The 14,878-nt window shown below is 45.0% G+C and overlaps 1 protein-coding gene across 1 annotated transcript in view; it reads right to left on the reverse strand.

Moving 5' to 3' along the window:
• The window catches only part of TM9SF2 (transmembrane 9 superfamily member 2), a 496,116-nt gene that overhangs the window by 40,830 nt on the left and 440,408 nt on the right, over positions 1-14,878 (reverse strand). Inside the window, exon 15 of the mRNA XM_033948899.1 lies at positions 5,564-5,675. Coding sequence (XP_033804790.1) covers positions 5,564-5,675 — 112 coding nt within the window. The remainder of the gene's footprint in view (positions 1-5,563; positions 5,676-14,878) is intronic.

The following is a 14,878-nucleotide window of genomic DNA, read 5'->3' on the forward strand; positions in this document are numbered from 1 at the left end:
AACAGGCATGCTCTGAAAGGCTTGAATTTGTTTGAGAATCTTTGCCTTGCGTGCCTCCGGAAGAAATACTTTATTTGCTCCCGTGGCCAAACGGACTCCTAAATATTCCAAATCTTTTCTGAAAATTGATCACCCAACCGAGCTTCTGTAGCAACTGGACAACTTGGCGAACTGCCTGGTGTCCCTCAAACTCAGATTGGATTCAGATGAGCTAATTGTCCAGATATGGATGGACTTGAAGAATGCCGATTCTGTGCCGATGGGCTCACCAGTCCTAACTACCACTATCACTTTGGTGAAGGTCTGTGGCACTGTAGCCAGCCCAAAGGGCAAAACTGTAAACTGGAAATACTGCAAACTGGAAATCCAGAAATGTGGGATTTTGAGGGCTGCTTTGAGATCCAGGATCGGTGAGGGGATTGCACAAACTATATAATACAAGATCTAATAGATGCTGGCATTGTCATCTTGAAGTGGGGACATTAGATCACCTAGTATTTTATTGTCCATTGATACTTAATTTCTGGAGATCAATTTGGGGCAAAATAAATTTGTTTCCGACAAATGGTCCCTATTCCATTAGCTTATGATGTGATTCTATTTGGGACATCGCTGAGACCTAAAAACCTTTTTGATGTTAATAAAGATAGGCTTTTCTTATAATGACGGGAGTGGCCATACAACAAATCACCAGAAATTAGACTCATTTGTTAAAAACCTTAAGGAATAGTTACTTACCTACCAGATTTGATTAGTTTGTGTTTTTTTTGTTGCTTTCCACATACTTCCAGGAAGGGAGGGTGAGGGGAGGGAGGGTAAATTGATTCATGATTAAGCAAATATGTAAGTGCTGTTTACTGATTATTGAATGTTTAAATGTTGCACTTGTTATATGCTGTATAAAATCAATAAAGAGCTTCTTTTTGGCATGATAAAGTATAATGAGCATCTGCCAGAGCCCAAGTGACTTCAAAACTGGCTTTTCAATGCAATAGATGAACATAAGAACATAAGCAGTGCCTCCGCCGGATCAGACCATAGATCCATCCTGCCCAGCAGTCCGCTCCCGCGGCGGCCCAAACAGGTCGCGACCTGTCTGAATCACCAGAAGGGGCTCCCTTGCCACCTTGGTTTCTCATTGAAGTCCTATCTTCCCATCGTAGTCCTAACCCTCCGGTCTTGCACATGCACGACCTGGTTGGGTTTCTATACTTATTACCTGGTTAGCTTTCTATACTTGTGTTACATCCCAGCTCCTCCCTCAGTATCACACGATCCCTTTATCCCTCAGGAATCCGTCCAATCCATGTTTGAATCCCTGTACCGTACTCTGCCTGATCACTTCCTCCGGTAGTGCATTCCAAGTGTCCACGACCCTTTGGGTGAAAAAAAACTTCCTTGCATTTGTTTTGAACCTATCTCCCTTCAGTTTCTCTGAATTCCCCCTCGTACTTGTTGTCCCCTTCAGTCTGAAGAATCTGTCCCTATCCACCCTCTCTATGCCCCTCATGATCTTGAAGGTCTCTATCATATCTCCCTCGAGCCTCCTTTTTTCCAGAGAGAAGAGCCCCAGCCTATCCAACCTCTCGGCGTATGGGCAGTGTTCCAGCCCTTTTACCAGTTTCGTTGCTCTCCTTTGGACTCTCTCAAGTACCGCCATGTCCTTCTTGAGGTGCGGCGACCAATACTGAACGCAGTATTCCAGATGTGGACGCACCATCGCTCGATACAATGGCATGATGACTTCCCGCGTCCTGGTTGTTATGCCCCTCTTTATGATGCCCAGCATCCTGTTGGCTTTTTTCGAGGCTGCTGCGCACTGTGCAGATGGCTTCAGTGATGCATCCACCAGCACACCCAAGTCTCTCTCAAGTCTGCTGTCTCCCAACAATGCCCCCCCCCAATTTGTAGTTGAACAACGGGTTCTTTTTCCCTATATGCATGACCTTGCATTTTTCCACGTTAAAGCGCATTTGCCATTTGTTTGCCCAGTCTTCCAGCTTGTCCAAGTCCCTTTGCAGGTCCTCACACTCCTCCCTGGACCTAACTCTGCCGCACAGTTTGGTATCGTCTGCAAATTTTATGACCTCGCACTTTGCCTCCTTTTCCAGGTCATTGATAAATATGTTGAAGAGTAACGGCCCCAGCACCGATCCCTGTGGCACACCGCTTGTGACTCCCCGCCAGTCAGAATATTGGCCCTTCACTCCGACCCTCTGCAGTCTACCCGACAACCAGTGCTTGATCCATATGTGCACATCCCCTCCCACCCCGTGGTTCCACAGCTTCCTAAGCAGCCTTTCATGTGGCACCTTGTCGAAAGCCTTTTGAAAATCGAGGTAAATGATGTCTATGGGTTCCCCATTGTCCACCCGACTGCTTATTCCCTCAAAGAAGTACAGAAGTTTCGTTAGGCACGACCTTCCCTTACAGAATCCGTGCTGGCTTGTTCTCAGTAGGCCATTCCTTTCGATGTGCTCGCAAATGCCGTCCTTGATCATATCTTCCACCATCTTCCCTATAATTGAAGTCAGGCTCACCGGTCTGTAGTTCCCGGGGTCACCCCTCGATCCCTTCTTGAAGATAGGTGTGACATTCGCCAATTTCCAGTCCTCTGGTACCTCACCAGTTTTCAAGGTCCTCGAGATCTACTGGCAGGCCAGGTTTTCATGATATCCACAATGAATATGCATGAGAAAGATTTGTCTGCACTGCCTTCTTGGTATGCAAATCTCTCTTCATGCATATTCATTGTGGATATCCTGAAAACCTGGCCTGCCAGTAGATCTCGAGGACTGGACTTGGGCAGCCATGTTCAAGACAATAGGGTTATTTCCACTCCGGATTTTTCACTTTGACTCTGTAGTACTTCACTGATCAGTTTAGCACCCTTTACAGTCTTTCCTTCTGCATGGATGTCTGCAGCTGTGTGTGTTCTGCTCTCCTCATTTTGTTGTTTTAAAGTCAATGTAATGTCCTTTTTTCAGGTAATTTTGCATTTGAAGTAATTTTAGAGAGCTGCCTGCTTGAGAATTCAGATTTCAGTCTATAGCTGACAGACCGATCCCTTTTTGGTTAACGTTAGCCAGTCAGCAAAGCTTTCCTTGGAGCTCAGGGCTGTCCCTGAAGTAGTCTCACTGTCTGTTAAGCAGGGGTTGAGCACAGACTGTTATTTATTTATTTTAAAAATTTATATACCGCTTGGAGTCTCAGCAGTTTCCAAAATTACATACATAAAAAACATAACCACATACTCATGCCATTTTACAATAATTCAATACAACATAATAGAGTGTAACATAAGGAGTCTTTCTATATTATCTATCCGAGCAGGATCAGAAGAAGTTCAAAGATATGTATCTACAAATAACCTTGTTTTAAGCAGTCTCTTAAAGCTATAGTGATTAGCACGTAATCTTAATTGTCCACTTAGCTTGTTCCATAGAGTCATACCCATAAATGAAAACATTTATAATTGTATGGCAATATACTTTATAGTCACAGCTGTTTGAAATATCAATCGCATACTATCCTCTGATTGCAGAGCTCTAGACGGTCTCTAGACCTCCCAAAGATACTGAAACAAGTAAGGTACAGAGCGATACATAGTCTGATGTACCAAGGATAACACCTTAAATTGAAAATGTTGTTCAATCGGAAACCAATGAAGACTCTAGTATGGGAGTTATATGTGTTGTTCTTGTGGCCCCATTAATCAACCTGGCTGCCGAATTCATCAAAACCTGTAGTGCTTTCAACTTAGGTTTTGTCAGACCCAGAAATAACGAAGTGCAATAATCTAACCTGCATGGTTAGGCATGCTTAGGGGGCTCAGCGGCGTGCCGGCTGCATTTTCATGCCTCCGTTCGTCCTGGTGCGCATCTGGTGGTCCGCTGGGGTGGAGGCATATTCAGACAATGCAGTCTGACCGGCAGCCCAAAAATCAACAGCTTTGTGAAAGCATTCCCAGCATTGTGGCAGTGAATTCTACAGCTACTGAGAAAGAGCTGTGTGCAGGTGGAGTCTGGTGTATCAGGTCACAGTGAGTACAAGGAGCTGACAGCTTGTGAGAGATGTCAGGGAAAGTTTAAAAAGTGGGATTTTCTGAGTTTCTGCATGTTCTCCTGTGTTCCCCTCCAGAAAAATCCTAAAATTGCCATTTTTGGACTTTGGGAAATGTGAAAAATCGTGTATTTTGCATGAATTTGGTGCTGGCGGCCATCTTGTATTTTTTGTGATCTTTTTTTCTTTTTCTCCCTGCTTCTTCAAAATTTTGACTGCCCAAAGCCTGCCCATAACACGCCTCCACCAAGCCGATCTCATGCTCTGAATGTACGGAGACTGGAACACCTGGTAAGATGTACAGAAAAACAATTTTAATTATCGGCATTTGGACGTCCTGGTGATTAGGACATCCAAATGCTGATTTAGGATGCTGTTTGGACATCTATGTCTTTTGATTATGGGCCCCTTAGGCATTTCTGGGAGTGAGGGAATAAGTTAAAAATCATGGTTATGTTCATCTGTTTGGCTGTGAGGCCTTTGCTACAGTATTCCAGGATATGGTGCACAGAGATGTTATGCCAGGAAGTGAAGACAGTGGAGACAAGTGTTAATCCGGATAGCCATATAAAGTTAGAACAGCAAAAAAACTGTTCTACTTTATCAGGATAGTTATCCAGGTACTGGTCTGAATACTGTCAGTACCCTAAGCTCTGGCAACCAGCCACTTTTTATCCAGATATCTAGGTAGAACCTAGTGCTGAATATCCAGGTATAAAAATATCCATAGTGGCTAATATTTATTTTAAAAAATGCCACATCACTGCACTAAATATTACCTTCAATATGATCATCTATAGCTTATTTGTCAATCTTTATATCTACATGTCTATGGGAACCACCACAGACACCATTCTATTACAAGTACAGTAATACCTTCCAATAAGTTTAAGTTTTTACCTGACTTTCATAGATATTTGTTAGTTTTATATTAGATTCTAAAGCAGATGAAACAATGCTATGCAGAAATATTGGCATTTTTCCAAGTTTCAGAATATTGGTAGAATTTAGCAGGACAGGCCAAGTCAGTGTTTTCATTTGTATTACATAGTAACATAGCAAATGATGGCAGATAAAGACCCAAATGTTCCATCCAGTCTGCTCAAACATATATTCTCTATAATTTAATGATTTAATTTAAATTACAAGGAAGATAAAAGTAAAAATGTTTGCAAATCCTATTCAGTCTCAGTAGAAGTTATAAACTGTACATTGAATATATTCTTTCCATGGCTCTAAGATATATATAATTTTGGTTCCTGCTTGAAACTATTTTATTTTTTGGTGCTATACCCAAAAAGCTGGCAACATGAACAGGCTTAGCTTAGGCTCCTCCATATGGTGATCTCTAATGTTTCATTACATAGCTGTGATGTATGCAGCAAACAAGTCCATTCACTGTGCTGCTTCAAAAAACTACTTTTAGACATCTACATTGTTAAGGTTTTGGTAAGTATATTCCCTTAAGAGAACCATCAGAATTATATGTTATTGTACTTACCTCTGCACACAGGTGAAAGTAGCAAAGCAGGATAGTAGCCTCAGAGCATGTAATAACCAAAATAATAAACACTAGAAACAGGAAGCCAAACATATAATACATCTGATGAGACCTAAAATACAAGACAGAAAAACACAAATAAATTTTCCGCCTCTAAAACTCACATCTTGCTTAAAACATAGGCAATGATGGAATATTTGTGAAACACATAAATGACTTTGCAATGTAGGTTTTTATTTTAAGTCCAAATCATGCAGAAACATATCTATATATATATATATATAAAATCGGAGGTATGTATGTGTGTATGTATGTGTGTATATATGTGCCGCGATCACGCAAAAACGGCTTGACCGATTTGAACGAAACTTGGTATGCAGATCCCTCACTACCTGGGATGATATGTTCTGGGGGTCTCGCGGCCCACCTGCACACGTGGGCGGGGCTACAAACATAAAATCAGATTTCACCCATTCATGTCAATGGAAAAAATGTAAAAAGCTACCATTCTCACAGTAATTCAAAAACGGCTTCACCGATTTGAACGAAACTTGGTATGCAGATCCCTCACTACCTGCGGTGATATGTTCTGGGGGTCTCACGGCCCACCTGCACACGTGGGCGGAGCTACAAACAGAAAATCAGATTTCACCCATTCATGTCAATGGAAAAAATGTAAAAAACTGCCATTCTCACAGTAATTCAAAAACGGCTTGACCGATTTGACCGAAACTTAGTATGCTGATCCCTCACTACCTGGGGTGATATGTTCTGGGGGTCTCGCGGCCCACCTGCACACGTGGGCGGAGCTACACACAGAAAATCAGATTTCACCCATTCATGTCAATGGAAAAAATGTAAAAAGCTGCCATTCTCACAGTAATTCAAAACCGGCTTGCCCGATTTTAATGAAACTTGGTATGCAGATCCCTCACTACCTGGGGTGATATGTTCTGGGGGTCTCACGGCCCACCTGCACACGTGGGCGGAGCTACAAACAGAAAATCAGATTTCGCCCATTCATGTCAATGGAAAAAATGTAAAAAGCTGCCATTCTCACTGTAATTCAAAAATGGCTTGACCGATTTGAACGAAACTTTGTATGCAGGTCCCTCACTACCTGGGCTGATATGTTCTGGGGGTCTCTCGGCCCACAACTCTATGTTGCTTGCTCAAGGGTGGGTTCACCCAACAATTTATATGTTCTTGCTCCTGGAGGTGAAACTAAAAATGTTGTTTATAATCACGTTTTGCATTAGTTGTATTGTATTCATTTTGTCAAATATTTCACCTTATAATTTGAATATTGTACTTTTTATTAAGCTGTAAAACAATAATTTCATTCACCACTATAAAGTATCTTTATTTGAATCCATTTACAGTGTTATTGCTATAATTAAATACCCGTGCACCGCCGGGGCATCAGCTAGTCTATAATAATAATCCTCTTAGTAGGTACCTGACAAGTGCTGTGTCCTTCCGTGCCGAATTCCATTTTCGAATTCGAACATGGAGAGACACAGCACAGCCGGCGACTCCCCCCTCCTGCCACGGATTCCATTTTCGAATTCGAACACGGAGAGACACAGCACAGCCGGCGACTCCCCCCTCCCGCCATCACTCACCGCCCAAACCAGCTACTTTTAAGCCTCCTCCTTCTTGCCGGCTCACCCGCGTTTAAATTCAGAGAAAAGCGCTGCACCGCACTAACGCTGGCCTCGCCGTCTTCTGTCCACTGCGGCCCACCCTCTCTGACTACTTCCTGTTTCCGCTAGGTTTGGCCGAAGTGGATAAAAGATGCCGAAGACAGCAGTAGCGCGGCGCAGCACTTTTCTGTGAATTTAAACGCAGCGGCTGGGAAGGGGACTGCGGGAAATGCTGCTGCTGCACAGGAAAGGCCGGGAAATGCTGCTGCTGCACAAGAAAGGCCGAGAAATGCTGCTGCTGCTGCACAGGGAAGTGTGTGTATGGGGGGGTAATGCTGCTTCTGCACAGGGAAGTGTGTGTGTGTGTGGGGGGGAAATGCTGCTTCTGCACAGGGAAAGGTGGAAATGCTGCTGCTGCACAGGGAAGGGTGGGAAATGCTGCTGCTGCACAGGGAAGTGTGTGTGTGTGGGGGGGGGGGAAATGCTGCTTCTGCGCAGGGAAGGGTGGGAAATGCTGCTGCTGCACAGGGAAGTGTGTGTGTGGGGGGTAAATGCTGCTTCTGCACAGGGAAGGCCTGGAAATGCTGCTGCTGCTGCACAGGGAAGGGTGGGAAATGCTGCTGCTGCACAGGGAAGTGTGTGTGTGGGGGAGAAATGCTGCTTCTGCACAGGGAAGGCCGGGAAATGCTGCTGCTGCACAGGGAAGTGTGTGTGTGTGGGGGGGGGGGGGGGGGAATGCTGCTGCTGCACAGGGAAGTGGAGGGGACGGAGAGGGAAAGGGGGGAGCCTGGGAGCAATCTTGGTTTGCTTTCGGGGAGGGGAGACAGAAAGACAGGCAGGCAGCGCATTAGAATGAAAGACAGACACACAGAAAGACAGTGGGCAGGGAGAGAGATAGAAAGAAAGAAAGACAGATCACAACACGATCCAGTACAGGCTAGAAATTGGATCATCAAAGGTGAAAAGAACTACAACGACAGCACTCAACTTCAAAAAAGGGAATTATGATGCCATGAGGAAAATGGTGGGAAAGAAACTCAACGACAGCGCAAGGAAGATGGAGTCCGTAGAAAATGCCTGGACCATACTCAAGGGCACAGTGCACGAAGCACAGAACCTGTGCATCCCCAAGTACAGGAAAGGGTGCAAAAAAAAATATTACAAAAAACCCAGTGTGGATAACAAATGCAGTGAAAAAGGCGATAAGTGACAAGAAAGAATCATTCAAAAAATGGAAAAAGGACAAAACAGAGGAGAACCAAAAGGAACTCAAAAAACACCAAAAGGAGTGTCATCGAGTGGTTAGGAAAGCAAAAAAAGAATATGAAGAGAGACTGGCAGGGGAAGCAACAAACTTCAAATCATTCTTCAGGTACGTTAAGGGGAAGCAACCAGCAAGGGAGGAAGTGGGACCCTTGGATGATGGGGACAGAAAGGGAGTGGTAAAAGAGGAAAAGGAGATAGCTGACAGGCTAAATAAGTTCTTCACTTCAGTTTTCACGAGGGAGGACATAATCAACATTCCGGAGTCCGAGGAGATCGTAAAAGAAGAGCAGGATGAAAATCTGGTCCAGCTAGAGGTGAGAAAGGTGGATGTCCTCAGGCAGATAGACAGGCTAAAGAGCGACAAATCGCCAGGTCCGGATGGCATTCACCCAAGGGTACTCAAGGAACTAAGGAACGAAATAGCTGAGACACTTCGACAAATATGCAACCTATCCCTAAAAAATGGAGAGATTCCAGAAGACTGGAAAATAGCAAATGTCACGCCCATCTTCAAGAAAGGCTCAAGGGGAGACCCAGGAAACTACAGGCCGGTGAGCTTGACCTCGGTCCCGGGAAAGATGATGGAAGCACTGATTAAAGACAGCATCTGGGAACACATCGACAACTATGGGCAGCTAAAGTCGAGCCAGCATGGCTTCTGCAAGGGCAGGTCATGCCTCACAAACTTATTATACTTCTTTGAGGGAGTAACCAGCCAGGTGGATAAAGGGGAATCCATAGTTATCATTTACCTTGACTTCCAAAAAGCCTTCGACAAGGTGCCACACGAAAGACTGCTAAGGAAGCTATGGAACCATGGGGTGCAAGGGGAGGTCCACCGATGGATCAAAAACTGGCTGGTGGACAGGAAACAGAGGGTTGGAGTAAAGGGACATTACTCAGACTGGCAATGGGTCACGAGCGGAGTTCCACAGGGGTCGGTGCTGGGACCGCTCCTATTCAATATATTCATTAACGACCTGGAGGCAGGAACAAAATGTGAGGTTATTAAATTTGCGGATGACACCAAACTATATCGCAAGGTCAATAACATGGAGGACTGCGAAGATCTCCAAAAAGATCTGACAACACTGGAAAAATGGGCCAAAAAGTGGCAAATGAGTTTCAACATAGGGAAATGCAAGGTCATGCATATAGGGAAAAAAACCCCGATGTTCACTTACAAAATGGGGGATCAGCGCTAGGGGTGAGCGACCTTGAAAGAGACCTGGGAGTGATGGTAGACACAACATTGAAGGCGTCGGCACAGTGTGCCACGGCCTCAAGGAAAGCAAACAGAATGTTGGGTATCATTAAGAAGGGTATCACTATCAGGACAAAGGAAGTCATCCTGCCACTGTATCATGCTATGGTGCGCCCGCACCTGGAGTACTGTGTTCAGTTCTGGTCGCCGTACCTCAAGAAGGACATGGAGGTACTTGAGAGGGTCCAGAGAAGAGCAACTAAGCTAATAAAGGGCATGGAGGACCTCTCATATACTGACAGACTGAAAAAGCTAGGGCTTTTCTCCCTGGAAAAGCGGAGACTTAGAGGAGACATGATAGAAACCTTCAAGATCATGAAGGGCATAGAAAAAATAGACAGGGACAGATTTTTCAAATTAAGGGGATCAATAAGTACAAGGGGGCACTCAGAGAAATTGAAAGGGGAGAGGTTTAGAACAAACGCCAGGAAGTTCTTTTTCACACAGAGGGTGGTGGATACATGGAACGCGCTACCAGAGGATGTGATAAACAGGAGCACGCTACAGGGGTTCAAAGAAGCTTTGGATAGGTACTTGGAAGACAAAGGGATTGAGGGGTACAGATAAGAGTAGAGGTAGATTATAAGGATGGGATTAGAGGTAAGTTACAAAATTAATCAGTGACCACTGTTCAGGCACTAGGCCTGATGGGCCGCCGCGGGAGCAGACCGCTGAGCAAGATGGACCTCTGGTCTGACTCAGCGGGGGCAACTTATGTTCTTATGGGTGCCAGAGAAAGAACCAGAAAGAAAGAAGGACAGACAGTGGGAGGGAGGGAGAAAGAAAGGAAGAGAGAGACAGGGGCAGGGAGAGACACAGAAAGAAAGAAAAACAGACAGACATATATTCTAGCATCTGTTAATGTAACGGGCTTAAACACTAGTATAGTATATTACTACTAAATTATCTGAAAGTGGGTTTTTGCAGGAAAGATTGGAGATAGGTGAACGTCTTATGCCACAACAGTGATGCAACTGCTTTTGATTCCAAAAATACACTAGTGAGTGGAAAGCACAGTTACTGTAACAGGTGTTATCCAGGGATAGCAGGCAGATATTCTCTCACATGGGTGATGTCACCGACGGAGCCCCATTACAGACACTTGAAAAGTGACTCGCAACTTTAAGTTTAGAACGTTCGCAATCAGCCTGCACCGCTCTTGCATGAGTACCCTCCCGCCCAACATAGGTGCATGGTCCCTCAGTTAAGATAAGACAGCTAAGAAGCCAACTAGGGGAGGTAGGTGGGTTGTGAGAATATCTGTCTGATGTCCCTGGATAACACCTGTTACGGTAAATAACTGTGCTTTATTCCTGGACAAGCAGGCAGCATATTTTCACATATGGGTGACCTCCAAGCTAACTAAAATGGGATGGCGGGAAAGTGGGTCCTTAGGAAAATAAATTTTGCAAAACAGATTGGCCGAAGTGCTCATCCCGTCTGGAAAAAGTTTCCAGACAGTAATATGAAGTGAAGGTATGAACTGAGGACCGGGTGGCAGCTTTTCAGATTTCATCAATAGGAGTAGATCTAAGGAAAGCTACTGAAGCTGCCATAGCTCGGATCTTGTGAGCTGTGACACGACTCTCCAGTTGCACTCCAGTCTGAGCATAACAGAACGAGATACAGGCCGCTAACCAGTTGGTAAATCATTCTCTTAGAAATAGGATGCCTCAATTTGTTAGGATCAAATGAGATGAACAGTTGGGGAGATCTTCTATGAGGCTTTGTTCTGTCGATATAGTAGGCCAAAGCACGTTTGCAGTCCAGAGTGTGAAGTGCCATTTCTCCTGCATGAGAATGAGGAAAAAACCTGAAGCACAATCGACTGACTGAGATGGAACACTATGACCACTTTTAGTAGAAACTTTGGATGGGTGTAGAGAACCACTTTATCATGGTAAAAAACTGTGAAGGGTGGATCTGCCACCAACGCTTGTAGCTCATTGACTCTTCTGGCAGAATTGAGGGAGATAAGGAAAAACAACTTTCCAGGTAAGAAACTCGAGATAAACTATAGCCATTGGTTCAAATGGTGGCTTCATCAACCTGGAAAGAAACACATTAAGGTCCCAGACAACTGGAGGAGGTTTGAGAGGTGGTTTCATGTTTAAAAGACCCTTCATGAATCCAGAGACCAAAGGATGAGCTCTGAAAAGGTTTACCCTTGACTGGAACATGGAAAGCTGTAATAGCACTGAGATGGACTCTAATAGAAGTTGACTTAAGCCCAGAGTCCAAGAGATGGAGCAAATAGTCCAAAACAAGATCAACTGATAAAGAAGTTGGATCATGATGATGAAGGAGACACCAGGAAGAAAAACGAGTCCACTTTTGTTGATAACACCGTTGAGTGGCCGGTTTCCTGGAGGCGTCAAGAATACTGCGGACAGGCTGAGAGAGATGTAATTCGGCTGAGTTCAGCCCGAGAGATACCAAGCTGTCAGGTGTAACGATTGCAGATTGGGATGAAGAAGAGCTCCATGATTCTGTGTAAGCAGAGAAGGAAAGATTGGAAGAGGTATGGGATTCCCTGGTGCTGAGTTGAAGTAGAAGGGAGAACCAATGCTGTCTGGGCCACCGAGGAGCTATAAGCATCACGGTGGCCGACTCCTGCTTGAGTTTGAAAAGAGTTTTCAAGATGAGAGGAGGGAGAGGAAACGCATAGAGAAACATTTGCATCCAATCCAGTAGAAAGGCATTTGCTTCCAGACAGTGAGGTGAGTAAAGTCTGGAGCAGAACTGGGGCAACTTGTGATTGAGGGGAGCTGCAAACAAGCCTACTTGAGGAGTGCCCCATTGTGCAAAGATGAACTGGAGAACTGTCGAGCTGAGTGTCCATTTGCGAGGCTGAAGAATCCTGCTGAGGTTGTCTGCCAAGGAATTCTGCTCACCTTGTATGTAGACAGCCCTCAGGAAAAGGTTGCGGGGCATCACTCAAAACCAGATCTTTTGAGCCTCCTGACAAAGTGGAAGAGAGCTCATGCCTCCTTGCTTGTTTATGTAGTACATGGCTACTTGATTGTCCGTGTGAAGGAAAAGGACTTGATCGCTCAGAAGATGTTGAAAAGCTTTCAGTGCATAGTACATCACTCTGAGTTCTAGCAAATTGATGTGAAATTTGCGCTCCTTGGCAGTCCAATGGCCTTGCATCTGAAGACGAGTCAGATGCACCCCCCCCAGTTGTATGGGGAAGCATCTGTCATAAGTACCTGTTGATGAGGAGGTAGATGGAAAAGGAAACCTCTGGATAGATTGGAGGAGGTCATCCACCAGTGGAGCAACTGCAGAAGAGATGAGGTTACAGAGATATGCTGTGAGAGCCAATCTGTTGCCTGAGACCACTGAGAAGTGAGGACCCACTAAGGAGTGCGAAGATGCAGCCTGGCAAGTGGTTTCAAATGAACTGTGGAGGCCATGTGGCCTAGGAGAACCATCATGCACCTCACAGAGATCGTTTGGAGATGAAACATCTGCTGGCAGAGATGAAGCAGAGCGGTTAGGCGATCTGGAGGAAGAAAAGCTCTCATGAGAATAGTATCGAGAATGGCTCCAATGAACTGGAGACATTAAGTCAGTTGCAGGGATGATTTGGGGAAATTTATCTCGAAGCCCAAGATTTGAAGGAAAGAGATGGTATGAGTTGTTGTTAGCTCCATATCCTGAGATGATGAAGCCTTGATCAACCATTCGTACAGGTAAGGAAAAACCTGAAGACCGTGAGACTGGAGGGCTGCTGCTACCACAATCAAGCACTTCTTGAAGACCCTGGGAGAAGATGCCAGGCCGAATGCAAGCACCTTGTATTGGTAATGACAGTGGTTCACTTGAAACCGGAGGTATATTCTGGAAGCCAGATGGATTGGTATATGAGTATAGACTTCCTTGATATCCAGAGAGCATAGCCATTTGTTCTGCATCAATAGGGGATACAGGAGGGCAAGAGAGAGCATTCAGCAAGAGAGAGCATTCAAAATTTCTCCTTGATGAGATATTTGTTGAGATTTCTGAGATCCAGAATGGGTCGCAGTCCTCCCATCCTCTTTGGAACTAAGAAATAGCGGGAGTAGAATCCCTGGTTGAGTTGAGAGAGAGGAACTTCCTCGATAGCATTTAGAAGAAGCAGGGATTGAACCTCCTGGAGAAGAGAGGACTGCATAGGGTTTGAAGAAGACTCTTTTGGTGGATGATTTGGAGGAAGTATGTGGAAATGAAGACTGTAACCCTGACAAATGATCGGAGGTTATGAGCTCCCAATGACAGATGTAATGCTGAAGGCGCCCCCCCCCCCCCATATGGGCTGCATCAGAGGATGGAGAATGGGAACTGTGGCTATGCTCATAAGGAACATAAGGCTGCTGAGGTTTTTGCTGAGCAGCTGTTTAGGAACTTGACACTGTTGCTTCTGCCTTCTAGGTGGTGGAGGAACAGGAGCGAGAGATTTAGCAGCAAAACGATGTTGGAAAGAAGAGGCAGACTTAAAAGGGCAAGGGACCTGAGGTTTCTTTTTAGGTTTCACCAACATGTTCCATCTGGTCTCATGGACAGACAGCTTCTGTGTGGCACCAAAGAGCTCATCACCTAGACAAGGCGCATTAGCCAGACGGCCCTGGTAGTTAACGTCCAGGTCGGTAACACGCAACCACGCAAGGCGTCGCATAGCCACCGACACAGCTGCTGCCCGAGAGGAAAGCTCAAAGGTGTCTTAGGTGGACCTGACCATATATTTGCGTAGCTGGAAAGCAGTGGAGACAAGATTTTGAAAAGACTTGGTCTTGTGTGAAGGAATGTATTTGGTGAATCATGGAAATTGATTGATCAAATACTTCAAACAGGAAAAAATGAAAATCTTAATTCCCAGCTTGGTTCACCAACATCGAATTTTGGTAAAGGCGCCTACCAAATTTGTCTATTGCCCGTGCCGGAGTGGTCTCCCGAGAAGTTTGAGTGGAGGAGGAATGATGCCATGTTTTGCTTGACTCCCGTGTCAAGGACTTCTGTACTAAAAACAGCTCACAGGTTGCCAATTTCACAACGTATCTAATATAATAAAACCCTTACCCATGCATGCATAGTTGAAACTGCGTGATCACTGCCGCTGTGAATTCTGCTTTCCTGGCCATGTTCTATGTGCAGCAG

The sequence above is a fragment of the Geotrypetes seraphini genome, chromosome 6 (assembly GCF_902459505.1).
Source record: "Geotrypetes seraphini chromosome 6, aGeoSer1.1, whole genome shotgun sequence".
NCBI lineage: Eukaryota > Metazoa > Chordata > Amphibia > Gymnophiona > Dermophiidae > Geotrypetes > Geotrypetes seraphini.